Below are 27,604 nucleotides of genomic sequence, written 5' to 3' on the forward strand. Positions count from 1 at the left end.
TGTGTGTGTGTGTGTGTGTGTGTAAAAAGGCCCTCTGGTGCTTAGAAGCAAGTGTGTGTGTGTGTGTGTGTGTGTGTGTGTGTAAAAAGGCCCTCTGGTGCTTAGAAGCAAGTGTGTGTGTGTGTGTGTGTGTGTGTGTAAAAAGGCCCTCTGGTGCTTAGAAGCAAGTGTGTGTGTGTGTGTGTAAAAAGGCCCTCTGGTGCTTAGAAGCAAGTGTGTGTGTGTGTGTGTGTGTAAAAAGGCCCTCTGGTGCTTAGAAGCAAGTGTGTGTGTGTGTGTAAAAAGGCCCTCTGGTGCTTAGAAGCAAGTGTGTGTGTGTGTGTGTGTGTGTGTGTAAAAAGGCCCTCTGGTGCTTAGAAGCAAGTGTGTGTGTGTGTGTGTAAAAAGGCCCTCTGGTGCTTAGAAGCAAGTGTGTGTGTGTGTGTGTGTGTGTAAAAAGGCCCTCTGGTGCTTAGAAGCAAGTGTGTGTTTGTGTGTGTGTGTAAAAAGGCCCTCTGGTGCTTAGAAGCGTGTGTGTGTGTGTGTGTGTGTAAAAAGGCCCTCTGGTGCTTAGAAGCAAGTGTGTGTGTGTGTGTGTGTGTGTGTGTGTAAAAAGGCCCTCTGGTGCTTAGAAGCAAGTGTGTGTGTGTGTGTGTGTGTAAAAAGGCCCTCTGGTGCTTAGAAGCAAGTGTGTGTGTGTGTGTGTGTGTAAAAAGGCCCTCTGGTGCTTAGAAGCAAGTGTGTGTGTGTGTGTGTGTGTGTAAAAAGGCCCTCTGGTGCTTAGAAGCAAGTGTGTGTGTGTGTGTGTGTGTGTGTAAAAAGGCCCTCTGGTGCTTAGAAGCAAGTGTGTGTGTGTGTGTGTGTGTGTGTGTGTAAAAAGGCCCTCTGGTGCTTAGAAGCAAGTGTGTGTGTGTGTGTAAAAAGGCCCTCTGGTGCTTAGAAGCAAGTGTGTGTTTGTGTGTGTGTGTGTGTGTGTAAAAAGGCCCTCTGGTGCTTAGAAGCAAGTGTGTGTGTGTGTGTGTGTAAAAAGGCCCTCTGGTGCTTAGAAGCAAGTGTGTGTGTGTGTGTGTGTGTAAAAAGGCCCTCTGGTGCTTAGAAGCAAGTGTGTGTGTGTGTGTGTGTGTGTGTGTGTGTGTGTGTGTGTGTAAAAAGGCCCTCTGGTGCTTAGAAGCAAGTGTGTGTGTGTATGTGTGTGTAAAAAGGCCCTCTGGTGCTTAGAAGCAAGTGTGTGTGTGTGTGTGTGTAAAAAGGCCCTCTGGTGCTTAGAAGCAAGTGTGTGTGTGTGTGTGTGTGTAAAAAGGCCCTCTGGTGCTTAGAAGCAAGTGTGTGTGTGTGTGTGTAAAAAGGCCCTCTGGTGCTTAGAAGCAAGTGTGTGTGTGTGTGTGTAAAAAGGCCCTCTGGTGCTTAGAAGCAAGTGTGTGTGTGTGTGTGTGTGTAAAAAGACCCTCTGGTGCTTAGAAGCAAGTGTGTGTGTGTGTGTGTGTGTGTGTGTGTGTGTAAAAAGGCCCTCTGGTGCTTAGAAGCAAGTGTGTGTGTGTGTGTGTGTGTGTAAAAAGGCCCTCTGGTGCTTAGAAGCAAGTGTGTGTGTGTGTGTGTGTGTAAAAAGGCCCTCTGGTGCTTAGAAGCAAGTGTGTGTGTGTGTGTATGTGTGTGTGTGTAAAAAGGCCCTCTGGTGCTTAGAAGCAAGTGTGTGTGTGTGTGTGTGTGTAAAAAGGCCCTCTGGTGCTTAGAAGCAAGTGTGTGTGTGTGTGTAAAAAGGCCCTCTGGTGCTTAGAAGCAAGTGTGTGTGTGTGTGTGTGTGTGTGTGTGTGTGTAAAAAGGCCCTCTGGTGCTTAGAAGCAAGTGTGTGTGTGTGTGTGTGTGTGTAAAAAGGCCCTCTGGTGCTTAGAAGCGTGTGTGTGTGTGTGTGTGTAAAAAGGCCCTCTGGTGCTTAGAAGCAAGTGTGTGTGTGTGTGTGTGTGTGTGTAAAAAGGCCCTCTGGTGCTTAGAAGCAAGTGTGTGTGTGTGTGTGTGTGTGTGTGTAAAAAGGCCCTCTGGTGCTTAGAAGCAAGTGTGTGTGTGTGTGTGTAAAAAGGCCCTCTGGTGCTTAGAAGCAAGTGTGTGTGTGTGTGTGTGTGTGTGTGTGTAAAAAGGCCCTCTGGTGCTTAGAAGCAAGTGTGTGTGTGTGTGTGTGTGTAAAAAGGCCCTCTGGTGCTTAGAAGCAAGTGTGTGTGTGTGTGTGTGTGTAAAAAGGCCCTCTGGTGCTTAGAAGCAAGTGTGTGTGTGTGTGTATGTGTGTGTGTGTAAAAAGGCCCTCTGGTGCTTAGAAGCAAGTGTGTGTGTGTGTGTGTGTAAAAAGGCCCTCTGGTGCTTAGAAGCAAGTGTGTGTGTGTGTGTGTGTGTAAAAAGGCCCTCTGGTGCTTAGAAGCAAGTGTGTGTGTGTGTGTGTGTGTGTGTGTGTAAAAAGGCCCTCTGGTGCTTAGAAGCGTGTGTGTGTGTGTGTGTGTAAAAAGGCCCTCTGGTGCTTAGAAGCAAGTGTGTGTGTGTGTGTGTGTGTGTAAAAAGGCCCTCTGGTGCTTAGAAGCAAGTGTGTGTGTGTGTGTGTGTGTAAAAAGGCCCTCTGGTGCTTAGAAGCAAGTGTGTGTGTGTGTGTGTGTGTGTAAAAAGGCCCTCTGGTGCTTAGAAGCAAGTGTGTGTGTGTGTGTGTGTGTGTGTGTGTGTAAAAAGGCCCTCTGGTGCTTAGAAGCAAGTGTGTGTGTGTGTGTGTGTGTAAAAAGGCCCTCTGGTGCTTAGAAGCAAGTGTGTGTGTGTGTGTGTGTGTGTGTGTAAAAAGGCCCTCTGGTGCTTAGAAGCAAGTGTGTGTGTGTGTGTGTGTGTGTGTGTGTGTGTAAAAAGGCCCTCTGGTGCTTAGAAGCAAGTGTGTGTGTGTATGTGTGTGTAAAAAGGCCCTCTGGTGCTTAGAAGCAAGTGTGTGTGTGTGTGTGTGTAAAAAGGCCCTCTGGTGCTTAGAAGCAAGTGTGTGTGTGTGTGTGTGTGTAAAAAGGCCCTCTGGTGCTTAGAAGCAAGTGTGTGTGTGTGTGTGTGTGTGTGTGTGTGTAAAAAGGCCCTCTGGTGCTTAGAAGCAAGTGTGTGTGTGTGTGTGTGTGTAAAAAGGCCCTCTGGTGCTTAGAAGCAAGTGTGTGTGTGTGTGTGTGTGTGTGTGTAAAAAGGCCCTCTGGTGCTTAGAAGCAAGTGTGTGTGTGTGTGTGTGTAAAAAGGCCCTCTGGTGCTTAGAAGCAAGTGTGTGTGTGTGTGTGTGTGTGTAAAAAGGCCCTCTGGTGCTTAGAAGCAAGTGTGTGTGTGTGTGTATGTGTGTGTGTGTAAAAAGGCCCTCTGGTGCTTAGAAGCAAGTGTGTGTGTGTGTGTGTAAAAAGGCCCTCTGGTGCTTAGAAGCAAGTGTGTGTGTGTGTGTGTGTGTGTGTGTGTAAAAAGGCCCTCTGGTGCTTAGAAGCAAGTGTGTGTGTGTGTGTGTGTGTGTGTGTGTAAAAAGGCCCTCTGGTGCTTAGAAGCAAGTGTGTGTGTGTGTGTGTGTGTAAAAAGGCCCTCTGGTGCTTAGAAGCAAGTGTGTGTGTGTGTGTGTGTGTGTGTGTGTGTGTGTAAAAAGGCCCTCTGGTGCTTAGAAGCAAGTGTGTGTGTGTGTGTGTGTGTGTGTAAAAAGGCCCTCTGGTGCTTAGAAGCAAGTGTGTGTGTGTGTGTGTGTGTGTGTAAAAAGGCCCTCTGGTGCTTAGAAGCAAGTGTGTGTGTGTGTGTGTGTGTGTGTGTAAAAAGGCCCTCTGGTGCTTAGAAGCAAGTGTGTGTGTGTGTGTGTGTGTGTGTGTGTAAAAAGGCCCTCTGGTGCTTAGAAGCAAGTGTGTGTGTGTGTGTGTAAAAAGGCCCTCTGGTGCTTAGAAGCAAGTGTGTGTGTGTGTGTGTGTGTAAAAAGGCCCTCTGGTGCTTAGAAGCAAGTGTGTGTGTGTGTGTAAAAAGGCCCTCTGGTGCTTAGAAGCAAGTGTGTGTGTGTGTGTGTGTGTGTGTGTGTGTAAAAAGGCCCTCTGGTGCTTAGAAGCAAGTGTGTGTGTGTGTGTGTAAAAAGGCCCTCTGGTGCTTAGAAGCAAGTGTGTGTGTGTGTGTGTGTGTGTAAAAAGGCCCTCTGGTGCTTAGAAGCAAGTGTGTGTTTGTGTGTGTGTGTAAAAAGGCCCTCTGGTGCTTAGAAGCGTGTGTGTGTGTGTGTGTGTGTGTAAAAAGGCCCTCTGGTGCTTAGAAGCAAGTGTGTGTGTGTGTGTGTGTGTGTGTGTGTAAAAAGGCCCTCTGGTGCTTAGAAGCAAGTGTGTGTGTGTGTGTGTGTGTAAAAAGGCCCTCTGGTGCTTAGAAGCAAGTGTGTGTGTGTGTGTGTGTGTGTGTAAAAAGGCCCTCTGGTGCTTAGAAGCAAGTGTGTGTGTGTGTGTGTGTGTGTAAAAAGGCCCTCTGGTGCTTAGAAGCAAGTGTGTGTGTGTGTGTGTGTGTGTGTAAAAAGGCCCTCTGGTGCTTAGAAGCAAGTGTGTGTGTGTGTGTGTGTGTGTGTGTAAAAAGGCCCTCTGGTGCTTAGAAGCAAGTGTGTGTGTGTGTGTAAAAAGGCCCTCTGGTGCTTAGAAGCAAGTGTGTGTTTGTGTGTGTGTGTGTGTGTGTAAAAAGGCCCTCTGGTGCTTAGAAGCAAGTGTGTGTGTGTAAAAAGGCCCTCTGGTGCTTAGAAGCAAGTGTGTGTGTGTGTGTGTGTGTAAAAAGGCCCTCTGGTGCTTAGAAGCAAGTGTGTGTGTGTGTGTGTGTGTGTGTGTAAAAAGGCCCTCTGGTGCTTAGAAGCAAGTGTGTGTGTGTATGTGTGTGTAAAAAGGCCCTCTGGTGCTTAGAAGCAAGTGTGTGTGTGTGTGTGTGTAAAAAGGCCCTCTGGTGCTTAGAAGCAAGTGTGTGTGTGTGTGTGTGTGTAAAAAGGCCCTCTGGTGCTTAGAAGCAAGTGTGTGTGTGTGTGTGTAAAAAGGCCCTCTGGTGCTTAGAAGCAAGTGTGTGTGTGTGTGTGTGTAAAAAGGCCCTCTGGTGCTTAGAAGCAAGTGTGTGTGTGTGTGTGTGTGTAAAAAGACCCTCTGGTGCTTAGAAGCAAGTGTGTGTGTGTGTGTGTGTGTGTGTGTGTGTAAAAAGGCCCTCTGGTGCTTAGAAGCAAGTGTGTGTGTGTGTGTGTGTGTGTAAAAAGGCCCTCTGGTGCTTAGAAGCAAGTGTGTGTGTGTGTGTGTGTGTAAAAAGGCCCTCTGGTGCTTAGAAGCAAGTGTGTGTGTGTGTGTATGTGTGTGTGTGTAAAAAGGCCCTCTGGTGCTTAGAAGCAAGTGTGTGTGTGTGTGTGTGTGTAAAAAGGCCCTCTGGTGCTTAGAAGCAAGTGTGTGTGTGTGTGTGTGTGTGTGTGTGTAAAAAGGCCCTCTGGTGCTTAGAAGCAAGTGTGTGTGTGTGTGTGTGTGTGTGTGTGTGTGTAAAAAGGCCCTCTGGTGCTTAGAAGCAAGTGTGTGTGTGTGTGTGTGTGTGTGTAAAAAGGCCCTCTGGTGCTTAGAAGCGTGTGTGTGTGTGTGTGTGTAAAAAGGCCCTCTGGTGCTTAGAAGCAAGTGTGTGTGTGTGTGTGTGTGTGTGTAAAAAGGCCCTCTGGTGCTTAGAAGCAAGTGTGTGTGTGTGTGTGTGTGTGTGTGTAAAAAGGCCCTCTGGTGCTTAGAAGCAAGTGTGTGTGTGTGTGTGTAAAAAGGCCCTCTGGTGCTTAGAAGCAAGTGTGTGTGTGTGTGTGTGTGTGTGTGTGTAAAAAGGCCCTCTGGTGCTTAGAAGCAAGTGTGTGTGTGTGTGTGTGTGTAAAAAGGCCCTCTGGTGCTTAGAAGCAAGTGTGTGTGTGTGTGTGTGTGTAAAAAGGCCCTCTGGTGCTTAGAAGCAAGTGTGTGTGTGTGTGTATGTGTGTGTGTGTAAAAAGGCCCTCTGGTGCTTAGAAGCAAGTGTGTGTGTGTGTGTGTGTAAAAAGGCCCTCTGGTGCTTAGAAGCAAGTGTGTGTGTGTGTGTGTGTGTAAAAAGGCCCTCTGGTGCTTAGAAGCAAGTGTGTGTGTGTGTGTGTGTGTGTGTGTGTAAAAAGGCCCTCTGGTGCTTAGAAGCGTGTGTGTGTGTGTGTGTGTAAAAAGGCCCTCTGGTGCTTAGAAGCAAGTGTGTGTGTGTGTGTGTGTGTGTAAAAAGGCCCTCTGGTGCTTAGAAGCAAGTGTGTGTGTGTGTGTGTGTGTAAAAAGGCCCTCTGGTGCTTAGAAGCAAGTGTGTGTGTGTGTGTGTGTGTGTGTGTAAAAAGGCCCTCTGGTGCTTAGAAGCAAGTGTGTGTGTGTGTGTGTGTGTGTGTGTGTGTGTGTGTGTAAAAAGGCCCTCTGGTGCTTAGAAGCAAGTGTGTGTGTGTGTGTGTGTGTAAAAAGGCCCTCTGGTGCTTAGAAGCAAGTGTGTGTGTGTGTGTGTGTGTGTGTGTGTAAAAAGGCCCTCTGGTGCTTAGAAGCGTGTGTGTGTGTGTGTGTGTGTAAAAAGGCCCTCTGGTGCTTAGAAGCAAGTGTGTGTGTGTGTGTGTGTAAAAAGGCCCTCTGGTGCTTAGAAGCAAGTGTGTGTGTGTGTGTGTGTGTGTGTGTGTGTAAAAAGGCCCTCTGGTGCTTAGAAGCAAGTGTGTGTGTGTGTGTGTAAAAAGGCCCTCTGGTGCTTAGAAGCGTGTGTGTGTGTGTGTGTGTGTGTGTGTGTGTGTGTGTGTGTGTAAAAAGATGTCTCCTGCAGCATCCTGCCGGCAGAAACAGCACACCCCGTTTTGGCCAGCAGGCTGCTGCAGGAGGCCGTCCGGGCTGAAAACGGAGAGCAGTTCCCCAATGGTTTTGGCTGCCAGAGGCACCGCGGGCCGCTCCTTTGCCATTCCCAGGCCGGCCCCGCAGGCCGGATTTGGTCCCCGGGTCTTGAGTTTGAGACCCTTGCCCTTTGAAGCCAGCAAAGCCAAGCCAGGAGTCTCCTGCTTGCTCACCTTCTTGGACGGCCACATCCATGGGGATGGCCGTGGCGCTCTGCAGCAGTTCCTGGTAGGACTGGGCGGACTGGTCAAAGAGCTGCACCAGGAGGGCACAGGTCTTCTCGTATTCGCAGCGCCCAATCGTGGAGAGCTGGTCGAGCTGCTGCTGCACCAAACCCGTGTCGTCCAGCGGGTCTTCTAGCCCGTCTCTGTGGGCAGACAAAGCGACCAATTGGGAAGGGAAGCCGCCTCCACCAGACGCTCCTCTCCAAGGACAGGAGGGCCCTGGGGGATCTGCTGAGGAGGCCTGCGGATTTACGGTGAGAAACGTGAAGGCAGCCAGGCTCGCTTCCCTCCCAGCTGCAGTCGGTGTGAGGGGAAGGGTCCTTCTCCTGCGGCCGTATAACTTTCAGACGTTCCTGGCAAAGATTGGGAGGACACCCCCCCTCACGGCATCTTACCTCAGTATGATGTGGACGGACTCCAGCCTGGAGGTGATGTATGCTTTGGTAACCTCTGGCGTGTACGTCTCCAGCATGTGCGGCTCGGTGGCTTTCACGTAGGGAACAGAGGCGGCCAGCCGCTGCCACAGACTGAGGAGATAGTGGACGCTGTTTGGCGCAAACTCCCAGTGCTGCCAAAAGGAAGGAAGACAGTGAATGCAATCGGCCAGCCTGCCTGCCAGCTCTTTCCGCTGAGGGGAAGTGGCCCATTCAAGCCATTTGCAAGAAAAGCGGCCAGTTCTATATTCCAAAGCAGGGGTCTCCAACCTTGGCTACTGGAAGACTTGTGGACTTCAACTCCCAGAATTCCCCAGCCAGCATAGCTTACTCTCTTGCAATCCCTTCCTCTGCAATCTCTCCACTTAGATTGGAGGTCTTCAAACTTGGCAACTTTAAGACTTGTGGACTTCAACTCCCAGAATTGCTGGCTGAAGAATTCTGGGAGTTGAAGTCCACAAGTCTTAAGGTGGCCAAGGTTGGAGAGCCCTGTTCTAAAGGCGTGTGTCCTAAGAGAAGCCATGCCCTTCCCGGTCCATGTGACTTCCAAAGGCCTCCCATGGTGAGGAAACAGGGGCCGGGAGACACGAAGGAACGGGGGCTGTGTCTGGGCTCCCCCTCCCACTCGCAGATTCGCTCCAGCCAAAGAAGCCACACGGGGTCCCACCTGCAAGCTGGTGACCGTGAAGTTGGCGATGAGTCGGATGACCTCAGGGTAGTTTTCCACCTTTACCAGCTCCCCCAGCTGATAATTGCTTTTCAGGCGAGCTAAAAGCCGGCAGAATTCGTGGTAGTTGTTTGGGTCCGACAAGCTCTGGGAAAGAGAAAGAGAAGAACGAGAATCGCCAGTTGGGCATCCCCCTCAAGGAGAACGCTGGAGCTGTTCCATGAAGCCTTTCGGGCCCCTTGAGACCGACAGAGACCATCCCTTCACACCAAACGCAAAGCATCCGGCATTCGGCTACCCTGCCCGGCCCAGTTCTGGACCACAATACCCCGAAGAAGCTGGAGCCCTAAAAGGAATGCAGAGAAGAGCAGCAAAAATGTTTAGGGGCCTGGGGGCTACAGTGCACGATGAAAGGCTAGGGGAGACCAGACCACCTTCTTCCACCTCCTCCTTGAAGGGCTGTCGGGGGGGAAGAGAGGGTCAATCTATTTTCCATAGCAACTGAGGGCAGGGCAAGAAAGCAATGGGTGGAAGCTAGTGAGACAGAGAGAGATTTCCCCCAATGTGAGAACTACGAAGACAATGGAACAGCTTGCCTCCTGGAGTGGTGCTCCATCACTGGGGGTTTCCAAGAACAGACTGGACAACCATTTGACTGGGATGGTGTAAGGACTCCTGCCTAGGGGGTTTGACTAGAAGACCTCTGAGGTCCCTTCCAGCCATGGGATTCTAAGATGGCTGCCTTTCCACCAGATCTTGGCACTGCAAGAAGCCACTGTGTGATCTATGTGGATGAAACACCCTTTTGGCCACCCAAACGCCTGACTTGCGCAGAGCAGTCTGTCACAAATCAGTGCGCAGATTGTGTGCGATACACAGCTGCCTCTGCCACTGGAAGGCAGCAGTGCAGGAAGGGCTCCTCATCTGCTGGAGTCAGTGAGTACGGTGGCCATCTAGGCCAATTCAAAGTCAATTCTGCACTCTCCCCACTGCCTCCACATACTAACACCAGAGGGGATGTAGGGAATTCCATCCTCCCTTCCAATCAAGCAGCAGCCATCGCCAGAGCGCAGGGAGAGTTGGCACCTGAACTAACCGAGGACTTTGAAGGTGGCCCTGGCAGGAGGTGACTGGTTCACGTGCCACGTGCCACAAAATCGATGCCACTGTACGTGACGGCCGTGCCTGGATCAAGAACAAACTCTACGTACCCACAAGCCAGAGGACTGTAGCGTGAACTCACCTTTGGCTTGCGTTAATCCTGACCCCGTATCAATTTATAATTCTCACTAAATCGAATATCGCGCGATTCAAACTCGCACTGATCACCATCTGCCAGTACAGAACGTGCTGGTGCCAGCAGGAGCCTGTCCTCTCCGCACATCCTGAGAGCCATCGCAGGCTGGCAATGTCTGGGCATGAGGCAGGACGGCAAGGCAGACAGCGGAGTGGAGAACACGGGCCTGCAGAGCTGCCCAGGCAGGATTGGGGCTTCAGCAGCCCCTTAACTTGTTGGGCTGTGGTGGGCTCCATGCAGTGTATTAAGATTTAAAATCCTCTGAATCCCCATTCTTGCCCTTTTACACCAGGGTTTGGACCCCCCTGTTTTACACCCTCTCCTCCTTGGAGAGGCTGCTTGGCACGGGATATGCCAAGAGCCCAGCTTAAGGAGTCTGCTCGCTCGCCCTCTGAATGGCTCCTCCTTATTCCCTGGGCTTTGCTGGACAGAGAGCCCCCGGGATGAGCTTCCAGACCCCCATTTGAAGCTTCAAAGGACAGTCTGAGGCAATGTTTGCACAAAATGTATTCATACGATCACGTTCTGACTTACTTGGGGATTCTCCAGTATGCGCTTGACCCCATCCACCAGGTGTGACAGGAACTTGGCTCTTTCGGCATTATTAAATAGGGACCGCCGGACGGAAGCAATTTGCACTAGACACGACAAGACCTAAGCCAGGGGGGTAAAATAAAAGCTTGGGTTGTTTGAACAAGCGAATCCCCAAGCAAAAACTCTGCACAAAAGGCACCTGAAGGCCCTGAACAGAGAAGCATCGATGGTCCTCCTCTGGGGGCAGGAAGAGCAAAGCATTTTTCCCCTCACTTTGGATGTAGCTAGGCCCAGATGGGGTCCCCACCCGCCCCCTGATCATTTTCCAGGGGAACTCTATGAGACAGGGACATACTTACCAGGGGTGAAAAGGTGGGAGGAATGGAATGGTACAGATCGAAAAACAACTGTAGGGTGGAGGAATCTAGAAAGGCTGAAAGAGAGAGGGAAGGTCATCGTTTCAGGGCAGGCTTGAGACTGGCTGGGGAATTCTGGGAGCTGAAGTCCACAAGTCTTAAAGTTCCCAAGTTTGGACACCCCTACATTAAGGATTACACGTGTGGGCTTTGTCATCCAATCACACATCCATCGAGGGGTGATGCTGTCTATGGCACATATTACTAGCTTCCAAGAAGAAGGTTGTGGTCCACGTTGTCCAAAGCCTTACTGAAATCCAAGCATTCTCTGCCCCTGCTGATCCTCATCCTGCCTGCCTGCGTTGTTCGGTGCTTCTCCCGTCCACCTCGCTGCCCCCCCCCCGTCCTCCCCCCCCCGGACGGCTTTTAAAACCAGGGATTCTGTGTATTGTTTGGAACTTCTTTTATGCTACGCCCCCCCCCCCCCCCCACTACAACTGCCACCTTTGGGATGGCCATGGCAATGGGTTTGGCCCTTATCCAGTGGCAGGAGGCTTTCTGCCGAGTTTAAACCACAAGGCAATTATGCTGAAAAGTGATGGGGAAATGAGATGCTGAGAAGTCCTTTTCAAGAGGTGTTTCAGAAAAGGCTCCTGCATCCATTAACTGCATACAGATGTGGAGGAGTATACTTGAAAATATTATTGCATTTTCAATTAGCAGAAACCTTTTAAAACGCATTTATGGTCTGAACTGTAGGTGAGCATGCATAATTACACCTGGGCCATTCCATGACAAATCAGTGAAAATGGTATATTTTATCTGGAAATTCTGCACAGCCATTATGGATGACTAATTATATCTGCAGCCAATTATTCTCTCTGCTGACTGAATTATACCATCTTCTACTGCAAAAATGGACTCTTAAGTTTTCCCCCCCTGCGCACTAGAAAGCTGAAATATGTAAGACTGACTGACAAGTCAAACATGTAGAAAAAGAGTCCAATTATTCAGGAACATCACCATTTATTATCTTCTGGGTATAATGGGGTTTCTGGGCATGGCAAAAATGACTGCTCTGTGTTGAAGATGATCTCTTGGCTTGGTCTCGCTCTCCCTTTGGGGAGCATAAAGAAAACCGTACCTTTGCCACTCATTTGCTCCAAAACACATTTTTTAGAACTTGCTTATTAGAAGAAGGAAATTCTGCCTCTCTTACTCACTCCCCATTTATGCCAACCTCTCCAAAGGCCACTAAGGCACTTAGCTGATATTCCATATTATGAGGAAATGGAACTAAGATTAACCATGCATAATACTGCCGGGTTTCCCCCCCCCAATTGTCTATTGGCACAAGAAACAAAGCGTTAAGTATAATAAAAACAAGACGGGAATCTTATAATATTTAGTGACCAATGGCCAAATGGAAGTAATATGCAGGATCAGGTTTTCTTTTTCTCCCAAAAGCTGATCAGGCCAGATCCAGGACCTCTCTGGGACGAGCAGTTATCTAAAGAGTCAAATCTGGTTACTGAGAAATGCTTCTCAGTAGTTGAAGGACGTTATTTTCTCTCTGTAGTGATCACAGCAATTCTCTAATATATGGGTACATATTTTCTCTGTCTTACGGGCATTGTGATGATGATTTCTGTGGACCCACTTAGGCGGTTTGCAAAACTGGCCAAATTGGAATAGGTTTAGAATAGGTTTGGAATAGATCAAGAGAGGCCCACGACCGCAACCCCTTTAATGCAACTTAAAAAACCAGAGCAACTTGGTCCTCTACCTGATCTCCAGCTGGTGGGGATCTGCACTGTGCAGAGGTCGTCAGAGGACTCATCTGTTGATGTACCAATGAAGTCAAAGTTCAAACAATTGTGTGTGAGCTTGAGAAGCTGCATAAGAAGACCGTGCTGACTTTCGTCATTCAAATTCAGGTTTTTTCCTGAAGCCTAAAAAAGAAAAGAAAAGCGAAATGGGCATAATTTTTAGGACATTAGGCCAGCTCCTTGCCAGCAAAGCCTAACAATCCTACTTATCATACACAGAAGCAGCCATACCAGACTAAAGTTAGAGATTTTCAGAGCTCTAAATTCACAGCCTGAACATTTTCAATCAACCAATCAATGAGCTTAGAGCTGGAAGGGACCTTGGAGGTCTTCTAGTCCAACCCCCTCCCTGCTCAAGCAGGAGACCCTATAGCATTTCAGACAAGTGATGGTCCAGTCTCTTCTTAAAAACCTCCAGTGATGAAGAACCCACAACCTCTGAAGGAAAGCTTAATCACTTTACCTTAATCGTTTTACACAGTTGTTGAGACTTGAGCACCAAGATTTCAAGTTTTCTTACCTGTTTCAATAAATTGCAGGAGAGTGTGAAAATATCAAATAACGATGAGTCTCGGAATGAGGAAGCGATTTTCCTGTGCTTGGTCAAAGGATGCGTAGTGTCTGCCTGGAGATTGAAAAAGGGAGTAAAAGAAAGCAAGTTACCATTAGACCTTAAATGTTTATGAAGAAAACAAGAACAAGGGTTTCTGGGGGAGGCATGGTGGCCCTGACCCTTTCTCGAAATGCTCCTAAGAAGATGTTCCCATCAACAGCCCTCCACGCTCACAACTGTGGTCGGCCTTTGGCTAACCTCACTTTTGGAAATTGCCTATTTGACTACCTTAAGGCTATTCAGAGACTTTTGGAACAACAAGTTTGAAAAGCCATCTGGTGAGTTTACTTTCATTCTTCAAGTAAAAAATAAACAAACTTAGGTTTAAGAATGTAAAGAATTGTAAATAAATGGTAAAAAGTTAAATAAGCGTTTGATCTAAGAAAGTTATAAACAAATTAAGGGGCCAGACAAATTTGGAATTTTGAGTTTTACTATAAGTCTTGAGAAAGACTTATATAAATAAACAGCTTTTCAAGAGAAGCAAATTGTTTTGTCTCGCTTTAGTAATTATAGAAATTTGAGACTTTATGATATCCAAAATTGGACACTGGGAGGACTAAAGACTCCAGGCCAGTGCTTCTCAACCTTGGCAACTTGAAGAACGTCTGGACTTCAACTCCAGGTATCTTCAAGTCGCCAAGGTTGAGAAGCACTGCTCTAGGCAGTATCTTTGCGTTTGGTTTTTTTTTGTTAGTGTGGAGATTTACAAAACAACATAACGTTTGCAATTTGAAATACTCTCGGACATTTTCCAAGAACGAGGCCAGAAATTAGTACCGGTAGTTATAAGATCAATACTGTCAGTAGTAATGTCTGCTTCTATGGATAGAATATTTCCAAAAGATGTTAATGAAGAAATGGCAGAAATATCAGAAGCAGAAATATGTTTCTATAAAGCTCTGATATTCCTTTACCAATACCAGGGTTGAAAGCTGGATGATTTAAGAATCTGCATATAGATAAGGGATGGGTTATGAAAAAAGAGATATGTTTGTAATCTTTTAGGGGGTGAAAAGTTATTAAATCTGATTATACCTGTCTTTTTTCCCCCTATGCACTTTTTAACCCTTCCCTCCTCTTCTCTCTGGGAGTTAGGAAGCTAGCAAGACTGGGATAGTAAGAGCATCCTATAGGTGCCTTTCTCCTGGTTGTCCACTAGAGAATCCTTATAATTTTAAGACAATCATACTGATGAAAATGGAGATCTCAGAAAGGTAGAACTGCCACGGGCTGATTATAGAGAATATTCTCCGCTGCCTGAAAACATCCTATTTCCCCTTCCCCATTCATCTTTCAGCACTTGCTTCCATTTTTCTTTTGAAGAAAAGGATAAATGATATGACTGTTTTTATCTGTACACTGGCAGAATCTAAAATGCCTAGTAACACCAAAGAATTCCTCAGTACTGTAGTGTATATAATCATGGCATATCAGTCTACACAGACACAGCAAAGATCAAGATTGAACTATGCTAAATAGAAAGTAAAGAATCTATTGCTGTTTAAGCAGCAGCAAACTTTGGCCTCTGCTGGGCCCAATCCATCTGGCTGGGTTGGTGCCATCCGCCAGAATCCCGGAAATGCACCTCCTGGGCAGCAGGGCCTGCTCACTGGAATGAGGCTCCCCCCAAGATCCAGGTGCTTCTGAAAGGGGTTCAAGTTCCAGCTCTTCTCCCAGGTGTTTGGTGAGAGGGAGCAAAGGATGGTGGGTTTCTTCTTTCCTTGGCATTTCCCTCTGATTCTTGCCATGTTGGCCATCTTCTTCTTTTATTTTTTTCACTGTATTTTTAAAGGTGTTTTTACTTATGAGCCACCTATAGTAGTAACTGGGAATTGGGGGAGGGGGGCACACAAAACCTGTCAAATCAACCCATCCAATCAACGGGTTACACCAGGGTCAGTGCCTGAATTTTATCTCCTCGCTGCACCAGGTGGAGGCCTGTCATCTTCCTGGACGACAGCCGTCCATCACCCTTTTCAGCCCCGCTGCCCATGTCTGACTGTGGAGAATCAGCAGCGGAGGAGCAACAGGTACCTTCCCTGGAAAGAGGAGATGGGTCGGCCCTTTGCCAAGCATCCCTTTCTCTCCCTTCTGACCTCCACCCACCCACCCCCTAGCTCAGAGGGAACCCTGGGGACCTTTGACCTGATTCTATCACACTGGACCGCCTGCTTTCCAAGTGCTTGCTCCCAAGCCCCGGGCCCTCAGCCTCCTCTCGGAGGTTTCAACCAACAACAGAGACCATCCAAGGTCTCCCCTGGAGATCCGTTCAGTTTTACCGCTTTCAGGCCAGGCTTTTCAAATACCTGCATGCTTATTAGTAGAAGTCAGCCAGCCTGCCTTGGGATTAGGAAAAAAAGATACAGCCAGGTTTACGGCAAAGCCACATTCCTGTCCCATTAAGGGGGGGGGGGGGAATTGAAGACTTTCTTTACTCTACTGTACTTTCCCACAATACACTGGAAAATCGGACTTCCAACCAAAGGAGAGGCTCTCTATGTCTCTGGGCATAACTTAGAGAAGTGCAGTTTCAGATGAAGCGGAGAGTCCAACTCAGTCTCCCTGGTCCTCTGGAGGACTTCTCAAGTCAAGATCCTTCAAGCTTCTCTGTAGAGATAGCACAGCGGAAGGCTAGGACTGCTGAAGGACCTATCAAAATTTGGAGAACAGGGGTTGCCATCTGTCCTTCAGAAGAAGATAAGGCCACACCCTGTGGCGTGGAGAACATGCCAGCCTTTGAGCTTCACCAGAACTCCGATAGTTACCATGCAGGACGGAAGCAAGGAGCTGTTAGGAAAGACTTCTCCAAAGGAGGAGCTACAAAAATGGAAAGCTCATTATTGAACAGAAGAGATCGCCGCTTCCTCCAAAGCTTCTATACTTCTCAGGGATTGTGCCAGAGAGGGTGAACTTCAAACTCCGGTGGAGTGTCAGTTTTTGACCAGAGCAGCACATGTCTGTACAAACTAATCAGCACACAGGCACAAAGCAGCACGAGGCAAAATGAACGAATGAAGTTGACACTTACTTCACTGAGGAAGGCTGAAGCACTTACTTGATTAATTTCATTTGTTAGCTGAGACAAGATTGTCACTCCTATGATGCAGTGCTCAACACTGTCCTAGAGAAGGAAAAAGCAGAGAAGGTCCCTCTGGCAAGAATGGTCTCTATTGCTGTAGTTTATGGCTTACATTTATTAGTTATATAATGCTGCCTGGCAGTCCTCCTCAAGTCCCAAGTGTGTCCCTTCTCCAAAGTGGAATACCACTAGTATTTTCTTTGCTGGGCTTCAGGAAGGCCTCCAACCACATTTTGCAGGCAACTGAGATTCACTTGCAATTATCGCTAATTATGTGCCCCTTGTAGGACTGACTTTCCTGTAACTGTTTGATAGTGAGTGGATCTAGAATAAAATCCAGCTATGCACCCAGCAGGTGCTGTGCTGCCTTTTTATTTTCATTTTCCTTATACATGTGAAATATGCTAAATGCTTGTTATACAAGTCAAGGCAGAATAGGATTCCGCCATGCCCCTTCCTCTTAATCTGTGCTCTTCAATACTGTCACTCCAACAGGCAGCCCAAAGGAAGGCCAAGTCAGGGGAACAAATTTTAGCTAAGCATCAGAAAAAAAATCCCAGTCACAGGAGGAGGCTATTTTAGGAAGCCTGGGAGTTGATGGTGCTGGATATTGAATTAGGTGGCTTTGAAGTCAACCAACAGCTACTGGTCCTCACCTAAACTTTAGCAACTTCTAGTTCCTCTTCCTGGAAGCTTTTGGTTGGGCACTCTGACAACCAGGAAGCTAGATGGCGGAGACCTTTGATCTAGTGATTGGGGCAGATAAGAATTTCAGCATTTGGCTCTGCAGTTTTCTTTCTGTTGACCTGAAACCCACAACAGTGCCCATGAACACTGCCTGCCATCGAGGAAAAAAAGGGGTAGAAATCACCAGCCGAAGCCCTTCTGGGCAAATGGAAAGTAGCGGAGGCAGTACACTGACCTGCAAAAATCTTGTGACATCCGTGATGACGTTTCTGAAAACATATTCATCCTTCTGACAGTCAAACCAGCCCAGCTTTGTGATCCTGGCATACAGCTGAATTAGTGCTTGTGTAACAAACGTGGCCAGCTTAGGTCTGGTAGCAAGGTAATTAAGCACATAATTCCCTGAAACAGACGAAGCATCAAATGAAGACGACTGTTCAGGAAAGTTTGAGTTGGGAAAAGTTCACCACCCCTGAAGTGAACACATGCACGACTGGGACTAGGCTGCAAACAGCACCTGCGACTTATTGCATGGAAGACCCACCGCCTGCCCTGCGTGGGGAGGAAGACAACAAGGAGGGGGGAGGCAGAGGGGTGGCTCTGTAGTAAGCACTGGCCGTCCAGACTTATCAGGCAAGATCTGCCCAAGGTGCTTCCATTGGGCCCTATCCGGATTGCCTGACAACATGACAGACAGCAGCACAGCTCAAGCAAGGTTCCACGGAGCTTCTGGGAAACAGCTGCATTTCCTACCCCAGAGCCACTGCTATTGGTCAGCAGAAGTCCCTGGGGAGACCTCTAAAAAGCTGACTGCTCCTGCCCACCTAGAGTGAAGCTGCCTTGGCAGCAGATCTGGGAGGAAGGGGGTTTTGAGAGGGGGATGCCTAACCATTTCCTTCAGTGCCTGACACTGTTCCAAGAACAGCCAAAACAGGCGTTTCATTCTTTGGAGATAGTTTAAAGGGCACTTTACGGTATAGTAGATGACAAAAATTTCTCAGCTTATCAAATTGTAATTTGAACATGCTGCCAAGGAACAGGGAAGGACGCAGGTACAAGGAAGATCCATACCTTTTCTCACACTATAGGTAACCGAAAAGAGAAAATGCTATGAATGTTCACTTTGTATCCCAGCAAATGTTCTTAAACTTTTCAAATAGCCAATCTGATCCTAGGCAAGTGGGACTTTGGGGCTGAGCCATCCAGCTTTGCTGTACTTACGTATGTCGATGCGTTGTTCCAAGGGCAAAGGGTTGCTTGTGCGTGACACCAGTTTTGTAAGGCATGTAGCTGCCAATAATTGGGAATACGACGACTGTAAAACAAATACAAAGGAAACAAATCATTCATACGGATGGATAAATTCTGTGATTCTGCTGAATCTTTTATATTGGCAAGATGGCAGGGTACCAATATTTAATCTTGAACCTGGAGATCGGTGGCATATAAATGTAATAAATAAATAAAATAATAAAAGTATCTTTCATGGAATACTTTAAATCCTAGATCAGGTGACCCAATACAGGGATCTCCACAGACGTATTTAGCATAGCCACATTTTAAAGAATTGCCACCTGCCAGTTGCCAATGCTTTCCTACGTCGGGTGCATCAAGAGGGCCCAGCCGCTCCAAAAGCGGCCTCATCTACGTACACTCCCTCTTTCAAGGAGAAGCTGGCACTTGTTCAAGCAATCCGGGCTGTTAGTAAATTCCACCAGGGCTTTCTCTGCCTGGAGCCGTGTAGTGGTGTCCGTCGTCTCATACAGCTGCTTGCACAGATTCTCTAGCTGGGCTAGACTCTGGAAGGAACCAAAGAGGATCAAGTTAAGGTTTGGTGGCTCTGCCATTCTGGAATGCAACGCCAGGACAGAAACAGTCGCTTCAAAACAGCCTGTTATATATATATACAGCCTCTGCTTTTGCGTTATCACTACTGAAATCCTACCAAAGGGTAACCTCTAATACAGGCTTTTAACCCTGAATGAAAATGTAGTTCCATTCCCCAACTCTGCCTTTCACCCAAATTGGTGTTTTAGTCAAAACGTGGGCTTACAAACGGACAGCCCGTTACTCGAAGTGTTGGGGATCATTCTCCTTCTGTCAGCCGATGAAGCTGCACCGTTTCAGGAACCCCTGAAAAGAGGCTCTACGCTAAAGACGTGCGGCTTCCGGACTCGGCCATTTTTAGCAGTAGGCAGCCTGTTCATATCTTACATCAGATTGTCTTTAAATTGGTCGTTTTTAAGTAAGTAAGTAAGTAAACTTTTATTTATAAATTTTATTTTTATTTATTTATTTATTAATCCCAGGACTGCCTGCACTGCCAAGGTTAACAAACTGCAACTTTTATGTGGAACTGACAAGCTCTTTGACAATGTAACAGAGCTGCTATTCCACCTTGGAGAAGTTCAGTGAAGCCGCATCCCAAAAGCCCAGGAGCAAACAAATATGGACACTATTTAAGCCTGCACGGAGGAGGAGGAGAGCGTGTCAAGCATTTAATCTCCAAATCCTGAAGGAAAGGGGGAAATGTAAGCCGATCAAACAAATAGAGGTAAACAGCAAAATACGTTGATAAGTTTTTAGGAATATGTTAATGTGAAGTCCATTAGACCACGTGTGAGCTAGATTCAATGTATGGATATGCAAAGAGACTGACTTCCAACATTTTTTTTTACTTCCACAATTCAAACATTTTTTTAAGATGGCTTTGAGAGATAGCCAAATAGGAATATTCAACTTTTTTGTGCCTCTGCATCTTCCTCTCAGCCAGAGCGATGCAGATAATTTTGAGCAAACACCCAATTAGTTTGTAGGCTTATTATTTCCCAATTGCCAACCAATGAAGACAAGGGCTTGGACTTGGAATTATCCTTCAACGTAGTTGGACGTGAGCCGTTCCTGGAGCCATGATAATGGTAGGACTGGGCAAAGGAGTCCTGTACAGGAGAGATAAGGGCGCAGGCATGAAACAGCCAGAAGGCACTGAATGGAAGATCTCTCTGCAAAATGTACCAAGTACCGTCTCAGGATTTCATTATTTTTTAAAAACATGTATACGTTAAAAAAATGACAAACAATTGCAGGCAGGCAGCTTTTGTCTTTTATTTTTTTTTATTTTTTCTCTCTCTTTTTTTTATTGAAAAAGTTTTATACAAACAAATTTTCCCCCTTTTAGCCCCCCCAGCATACAATGTAAATCTCATACAGATGCTATGCCCCCTCCCCTCCCCTCCCCCCCCAAAATTCGTAGGGTCGGTTTTATGGATAAAGAAGTGGAACTGATCAAGCAGATAAAAGAGACTGGCCCAAAACAAGTTAAAAGAATATATAATGTATTGTTAGAAAGAGACTCAGAGAGTGAATTGGTTAAGGATTGTATGATTAAATGGGCTCAGAATTTTGGTGAAGTGGTCATGTTGGAAACGTGGGAAAAAATATGGGTTCAGAATGTTAAATTTACACAGTCACAGAATTTAAGGGAGAACTTTTATAAAATGTTTTACAGATGGTATTTAGATCCTAAAAAATTATCATGCATGTACCCAAATGTTCAACCAAAATGTTGGAGATGGGGGTGTCTAGATGCTACCTTTTTTCATGTATGGTGGACTTGCAACAAGGTTAAAGCTTTTTGGATAAAAATATGGTGGGTTATGCAAAATGTATTTAAGAAAAGAATACAATTCACTCCGCAAATGTTTTTATTGGGTATAGCTAAGGATTTCTCCAAAGGGGAAACAAAATTGGCCTTGCATATGGTCACAGCAGCTAGGTTGTTGATTGCGCAACATTGGAAAAAAGATTTTTTACCGACAATTGATCAATGGATTCAGAAGGTGGCGGGGTTCGCCGAAATGGCAAAAATTTCAGCTTTCTTAAAAGGTCAGAAGCAGGAGGATTATACACAGGAATGGGTAAAATGGATTGATTACATACAGAATAAATACCAGACTAGGAGGTATTATGTAGCCTTTAGGTAAGAATGTTTAGACTGATAGATGATTAAACTATACATGGGATGCTTGGAATTGTTAGAGTGGTGTATAGCGGAAGTCAGGGGGGGGGTTGAGTGGGAGGTGGGTTAGGGTGGAGGGTGGGGTAATATATATGCATAATTAAACTAGAAGATGGGATTAATGAAATATTGTTATTTTAAGAGAAATTTATATTATGATTTATATATGTTCAATTAACTTAGAAGATGAGATTAATGGGCTATTGTTACTTTAAGAGAAACTTATATTATGTTGGTTGGGATGTTTGGGGGTATAATATGTGAATGAGTAATCTATTTTAAGATGGGGGAGGGGAGGGGGTAAAGTATTTAGTATAATATTTGAATGGCAGGCAGCTTTTGGATGATGGCTATGGGCTGGGATTTTTCCAAAATGGGCTTCTAAGAATCGTTACTTTGAAGTCTGTTTTATGACTTTCATGAAGAGGCCGCCACCTTCAGCAATTGGGGGGTAGATAGTTCTTAAAACAAAAACGGTTTCGAGGCGGAGTGAGTCCCCCAGTGCTCCCTCTGCTCTCTGGAGCTGCAACTTTCGTCCAAACCTTCCCCCTCCCCCTTTTAACTTCACAACCAACCTCCTAGGGACACAGCAAGCAGCCCAAAGGTGCCCAGTGAGCTACAGGACTGAGTGGGGACCTGAGTGGCTTTGATCTCTACGTCCAAGACCTCCACCTGCCTCTGCCCCACAGGGGACACACCGCACACACCGGACCTCGCAGAAACCGGAAGGAAAGCCCTTCTCTTCCGCCTGGCAGAAAGATATCAAACGTATCTTTCTGATATCAAACATAAACCCTTTGATTAAGCAGGGCAGATGCTACCAAGAGTCCTGAAATGGAAGGCCTAATACCAATCTCAAATAAGGGCATAATACCCAGAGGCATTTTATTTTAACCTCCAACTGAGTTGTTGACTAAAGCATGAATTACACCTTGAGGATCCTGTGAGCTGCTTCGATTGGAAACACACAGTCCAAACATAAATGAACTCCACCTCAGGGCAAATCACTTCAACTTTAATAACATCTTCAAATACGCTGTAAATAATAAAATACATCAGGATGCAGGAAGACAGGCAGATGCCCTGCTAAAAAACACGATTCCTGGCTCAACTGCAGTAACTGCGAGGGGGAACTTGGGAGTCCTAGTGCACCATCCCTTAAGGATGAGCCAGCCGTGTGCGGAAGCAGCCCCCAAACCCCAACGTCATCCTAGGCTGCATGAAGAGAGCGCTAGAACCAAGACCACATGAAGTGTTGATGCCACTTTAAAATGCCTTGGAAGAGCACAGAGTCTTTCGTATCACCTTTCTTTGGAATTGGGACAAATACCAACCTTCTCTGTCCTTTTGGCCACTGACCAGTAGTCCTCCACACACTTTGGCCAAGCGCGTCCAGTGCTTTCATCGGCAGTGGCCTCGGCAACTCTGCAGGAATGGCTGGGACTTTCCGGTTAGGCAACCAGTTGAGTGCCCACAGCCTCCTCCTCCTCCTCCTCCTCCAGAATATCTGGTTCCATTTCTGGCAGGTCAGCTTCTCCTCTTATGGCTTGGCCTTGTTCGTGCAAAGCTCTTCTGCATATTCCTGCCATCTTTCTCTGACTGCTCTGCGTAAACGAAGATTCAATCATCCAGATCAAAAGCCTCTCCAAAGGCTGAACATGGCAACTTTGGTCCGGTTGCCATGATTTCACCTTCTGAGATTCTCTGATGGCTTGTGGGCCATGCAGTTCCTGCCCATCACGTCCTCCGGCCACAGCCTGCCTTTCCTTCTGGCCTTCTCCTTATCAAGCGACCCAAGAGTCTCCTGTCTGCCTCTCCTGGCTGCTTCCTCCAGTTTCTTACGTTGCTCAGCCAGGACTTTGCTTTGCCTTTTCTTGCCTCTCTGGAACCTTCCATTGAGTCTTCGCCTTTCTTTCCTGTCCTCAATGGCTTTTGCTCAATAGGTTCTTGGGCTACTTCAGCCAGGGTGGTTTTCATTTCTTCCCCTAACTCATCTGGTTGTCTTTCTGTGATGCTGAGCAGCTGAAATCTACCCTTAACTTCAACTGCGTATGCCTGGGGAATCTTCTTAATGTCAAATTTCTGAATCATGGGTGCCTGTTTGACAACTGCCTCATTGGAACTTTACCTTGGCGGCTAGCAGTTGATGATTTGAACCACAATCTGCTCCAGGAAACGTTTTCATGCCAGGGATGGAACTTTTCCGTTCTTTGGGCATAATATGTAATCAATTTGGTTTCGATGTTTTCCATTTGGTGAAGTCCAAGTGTATAGTAGCCACTTGGGTTGTTCAAACCTTGAGTTCCATTATGCCTAGCTGTTGTCCGCGGCATGGCTGAATCAGATCCCCTCAAATATTGTATGCTTCAAGTGGATTTTTCCTTGATGACCAATCATTAGAAGGATGAGCCATTGTGTTTTCTCTGCTTTTACATCACCTACCTGATCATGGACACTGATGCCTTTGGTAAATTACTGGCAAAGAGTTTCCAATTTTTAGAAGTACGTGGATGCGTCCATCTTTCAGCTAAATAGTGTTTGCTGATATCCCAAGCATGAACAGAAAACAGCAGCAATTTAGCACAAAGCTAGATCAACACTGATTCAGAGACCAGGGTTGTGGAAATCATTGCCATATAAAGAGCAATTAGTTGAAAAATGAGTAAGGATAATCCAGTACAGAATATACCTTAAGTCTCTGGAACTGAGCTTTGTCTCACTAAGGGAATGTTGACACTTTACAATGCAAATAAAATGGTAGAAAGAAATTATATGTTAGTCTGTGAGCGTGGTAATTCTCCAAAAAACAGAATAAAATGGGGTCAGATTTGTTACAGCAGGAGTTAGGAAAAGAAAAATCAAATTGTTCCGCCAAACTATTTTGATGGGAAGGTAGTAGCTCAGAAGGCTACCAGATTGAAATTTATTATAAATAAATACATACTTTACCTGCTTTCTGTATCTTGTTTCAGTGGGAACCATTTTTAAACAACTGAGTCAATGGGATAAGGAAGCTGGTGGGCACCCTAAGGGGCATGAACAGAAACGCTGGAATCCGATTAAGTTGCTTGCTTTATGCTCTTAAATTGGCGCAGTCTAATGTAACTGTAATACTTGCCCTGAGGTTTTATGTCCATTTTAAGAAATGCACTCATAGTGTGAATTTACATACAATTATGGTAAACGTAAGACCCAGTTTGCTGTATAGGTAGTCCTTGCTTAATAACTACCCTGTTTGGTGACAATTCAAAGTTATCATAGTGCTGAAAAAGTATGACAAGCCTCGCACTTATAACAATTTTAGTGCCCCTGCATACACACGACCAAGATCAGGCACTTTGTAACTAGGGGCCATTTATGATCATCGCCAGGTCCTGTGGTCATGTGACTGCCACAGCCAACTTCCCACTGATAAGCAGAGTCAGTAGAGATGCTGGGAATAAAATTGCACGTCGTAATCACTTAATAATCTGGCAGTTTAGCAACGGAGTCCCGGGTCTCAATTGTGGTTCTGTGAAGGCTACCTGTAGGCGAAGGCATCGGGCAAGAAACTAGGAGACTGTGAATTCTAGCACTGTAGAAGTACTATAAATACTACAATCTCAAATACTACATAAGTTGGCAAATCATTACTGAAGATTTTCAAGAAAAGATTGGACCACCATTTGTCTAGAATTAGTATAAGGCAGGGGTGTCCAAACTTGGGAACTTTAAGACTTGTGGACTACAACTCCCAGAATTCCCCAGCCAGCATGGCTGGCTGGAGAATTCTGGGAGTTGAAGTCCACAAGTCTTAAAGTTCCCAAGTTTGGACACCCCTGGTATAAGGACTCCTGCCTTGGGCAGGGAGTTGAAGTTAGAAAACCTTAAAGGTCCCTTTTAGCCTTACGATTCAATGATTCTGAGGAAACAAAACCAGCTGTGCTACTTTGGACCAGTCATTCTTCCTCAGTCCTAGGGAGCTGGCATTTCTGAATTCTTGCCAAGAAAACTCCGGGCTCCAGACAGGCACCAAGAGTTTATACTGAGACTCGGAACGCATTTGGGTTAATAGAAAAGAAAAAAGAATGTCATTGCCATAGGCGTATATTACACACTACTCAACCAAGTGTAGGAAATAGATGCTCTGTTTGCTAATCAGTTAGTTAAGGTGTGCAGGGAGCATGTTACACACAGGAGTAATCGGGAACTTTAACTACCCTGATATCAATTGGGAGACAAACAGACAAACTCTGAACCTAGTGGGAGATCAAACAGGTTCCTGATGAACCTAGCAGAGAACTTTGTCTCCCAAAAGGTAGAGGAGGTACTACAGGGTCAGCTATATTGGACATAATTCTCATTAACAGAGATGAAATGATAGAAGGGGTTGAAGTAGGGAACTTAGGGGGAGAGAAACCATGTTACATTGGAAGTCAACATAATGCAAGCTCAAGCAGTAGAACAAAATCAAACTAGAGTCTTAAGGAAGGATTCCATGGATGAAATTCTAAAGGGGAAGCAGCTCAAGACCCTTGTGGAATTCTGAAAAATGGGATTATTAAAGCCCAGACTAACACAATACCACTAAGAAAGAAGAATAAAATACCTGAAACAAAAGTAGCATGGTTGCATAAAGAATTCTCTGATAAACTGAGAGAGAAAAAGGACAAGTATAAAAAAACGGAGACACCTAACTAAACAGAAGATCAGCAAATAGCCCAAATCTGCAAGAACAAATTCAGGGAAGGGAAGGTTGAGAATAAACTAAAACTTGCAACCAATGCCAAAAATAATAATAAAAAGTTTTTTCAGCATGTAAGAAACAAGAAAAAAGTCTAGAAACAATCAGTCCACTAATGGGTGAAGATGGCAAGGAGGTGACGTGTAGCAGGGAGAAAGCAGAAGTATTTAATTCTGGCTTTATGCAAAAGAAAATATAATACAATTTATCAAAAACAGCACCGTATGGGAGACAGATTAGGAATACAAATCATGGTTCATGGTATGAAAACACTTGTCCACCCTAGATGAGTTTTAATCGCCAGGACCATAGCATAGCACTTAGACTTATATAGCGCTTCACAGTGCTTTACACTCTAAGCGACCAGAGGGAAGGCATCCCAAAATTCTGAAGGAGCTGGCAAGTCTAACCTTGGAACCATTGAACCATCTCTTTCAAAGAGCCTGGGGCATTGGGGGGAACTACCAGAGGACTGGGAAATGGCTATTATAATTCCCATCTTTAAACAAGGGGAAAAATGGATCCAGAAAACTACAGACCTATCAGCCATTCATCTATACCTGTAAAGATTCTGGAAAAGGCAATCAAGCAATGAATCTGTGAACACCTATAGGCAAACAAAGTCATAACCAGAAGTCAACAGGGGGTTTGTCAAAAATAGATCATGCCAGACCAATCTTATGGCCTTCTTTAACAAAGTGACAAAATTAACGGACCAGCGAAATGCTGTGGATATTATTTATTTAGAATTCAGTAAAGCATTTGACAAAGTAGACCACAACCTACCTCTTGGTAAGATTGAAAAATGTGGGATAGACAGCATCACCACCAGATGGATTTGAAACTGGCTGACCAAGTACCCTCAACCTGTTGTCCTCAATGGAACTACATCTAAGTGGAGTGACGCATGCAGTAGGCTACCTTAAGATTCTGCCTTAGGCTTGGTACTCTTCAACATCTTTAGAAATGATTTAGCTGAGCGAACAGAAGGGGCACTCATCAAATTTACCAACAAAAGAAAATGGGGGGTGGAGAACACTTCAGAAGATACAGAAGGATTTTGGGAGACTTGAATACTGGGCCATATCCAACAAAATAATATGAGAAAAGTAAGGTTTTACAGTTAGGCAAGAAAAAACAAATGCAGAGATATAGACTAGGAGGTGGTACCTGTTTCAACTGTAGTAACTGTGAGAAGGATCTGGGCATCCTAATAACCACCAGTTTAGAATGAGCCAGCAGTGGTGCTGCAGCTGCCAAAATAGCCAATGCAGTTCTAAGCTGCATCAACAAAGGGATAGCTTCAAGATCACGTGAAGTGATACCACGCTTTGTTTATTCATTTATTAGAGTTTAATGCACCCACCTCCCCTACAAGGTGATTCTTATATCTACAGGACCCCCCTCATCCTGGACATAAACTGTTTCAATTCCTCCCCTTGGAATGGTGCTACAGGGCACTGCATAGCAAAACAACTAAACACAGTGAGTTTTCCTCCCTCCTGCCATCAATCTGCTGAACACCTAACTCTCACAGTGCTATCTAATGTCTATGTATATTTCCTCATACAGTATAGCTACAGTATTATCATTTATCCTGTTTATCTTCATTACTTCCCCCTTTTATTGGCAGTATGATAAAGATGATGATTCTGATGCTTTGCGTGTACACTGAAAGTTTCTGCAGCAGAAACAAATTCCTTGTGTGTCTAATCACACTTGGACAGATGAAGTATCCTATTCCTATTCCATTCTGTTCTATAGCTTGGTAAGACCACACTTGGAATCCTGCATCCAGTTTTGGTCACCACAATACAAAAAAAATGTTGAGACTCACAAAAGAGTGCAGAGAAGAGCAAGAAAGATAATTAGGGGGCTGGAGGATAAAACATGATGAACAATTGCAGAAACTGGGTATGTCTCTTGCAACAAAGAGACGGACTAGGGTGACATGATAGCAGTCTTCCAATATTTGAGGGGCTGCCACCGAAAAGAGTGGGTCAACCGATTCTCCAAAGCAACTGAAGGTGGACCAAGAAGTAACAAATAGAAACTTATCAAGAGGGGATCCAACCTAGAACTAAGGAGAAATGTCCTCACCGTGAGAACAATTAATCAAGGGAAGAGCTTGCCTTCAGAAACTGTGGATGCTCCATCACTGGAGGTTTTCCAGAATAGACTGGACAATGATGCTCCTGCCAGAAGTCATCGCAAAGCATGACAAATTTCAGTCCCATGGCTTAGCTTAAAACAGTTTCATTCAGGATCCAGCAATGCGTCAAGCAATTTTCGCTGACAGATGTCCTG

At 45.9% G+C, this 27,604-nt stretch overlaps 1 protein-coding gene across 1 annotated transcript in view; it reads right to left on the minus strand.

The window, feature by feature from the left end:
* Positions 1 to 27,604, minus strand: part of XPO7 (exportin 7) — a 44,288-nt gene that overhangs the window by 15,104 nt on the left and 1,580 nt on the right. Inside the window, exons 2-12 of the mRNA XM_081961060.1 lie at positions 18,209 to 18,355; positions 17,778 to 17,871; positions 16,792 to 16,958; positions 15,846 to 15,911; positions 12,695 to 12,799; positions 12,132 to 12,297; positions 10,349 to 10,422; positions 9,990 to 10,109; positions 8,159 to 8,305; positions 7,453 to 7,625; positions 7,007 to 7,200 (exon numbers count right to left, since the gene is read on the minus strand). Coding sequence (XP_081817186.1) covers positions 7,007 to 7,200; positions 7,453 to 7,625; positions 8,159 to 8,305; positions 9,990 to 10,109; positions 10,349 to 10,422; positions 12,132 to 12,297; positions 12,695 to 12,799; positions 15,846 to 15,911; positions 16,792 to 16,958; positions 17,778 to 17,871; positions 18,209 to 18,355 — 1,453 coding nt within the window. The remainder of the gene's footprint in view (positions 1 to 7,006; positions 7,201 to 7,452; positions 7,626 to 8,158; positions 8,306 to 9,989; positions 10,110 to 10,348; positions 10,423 to 12,131; positions 12,298 to 12,694; positions 12,800 to 15,845; positions 15,912 to 16,791; positions 16,959 to 17,777; positions 17,872 to 18,208; positions 18,356 to 27,604) is intronic.

This window comes from Natrix helvetica, assembly GCF_964273705.1.
Source record: "Natrix helvetica genome assembly, chromosome: 8".
Classification (NCBI taxonomy): domain Eukaryota; kingdom Metazoa; phylum Chordata; class Lepidosauria; order Squamata; family Natricidae; genus Natrix; species Natrix helvetica.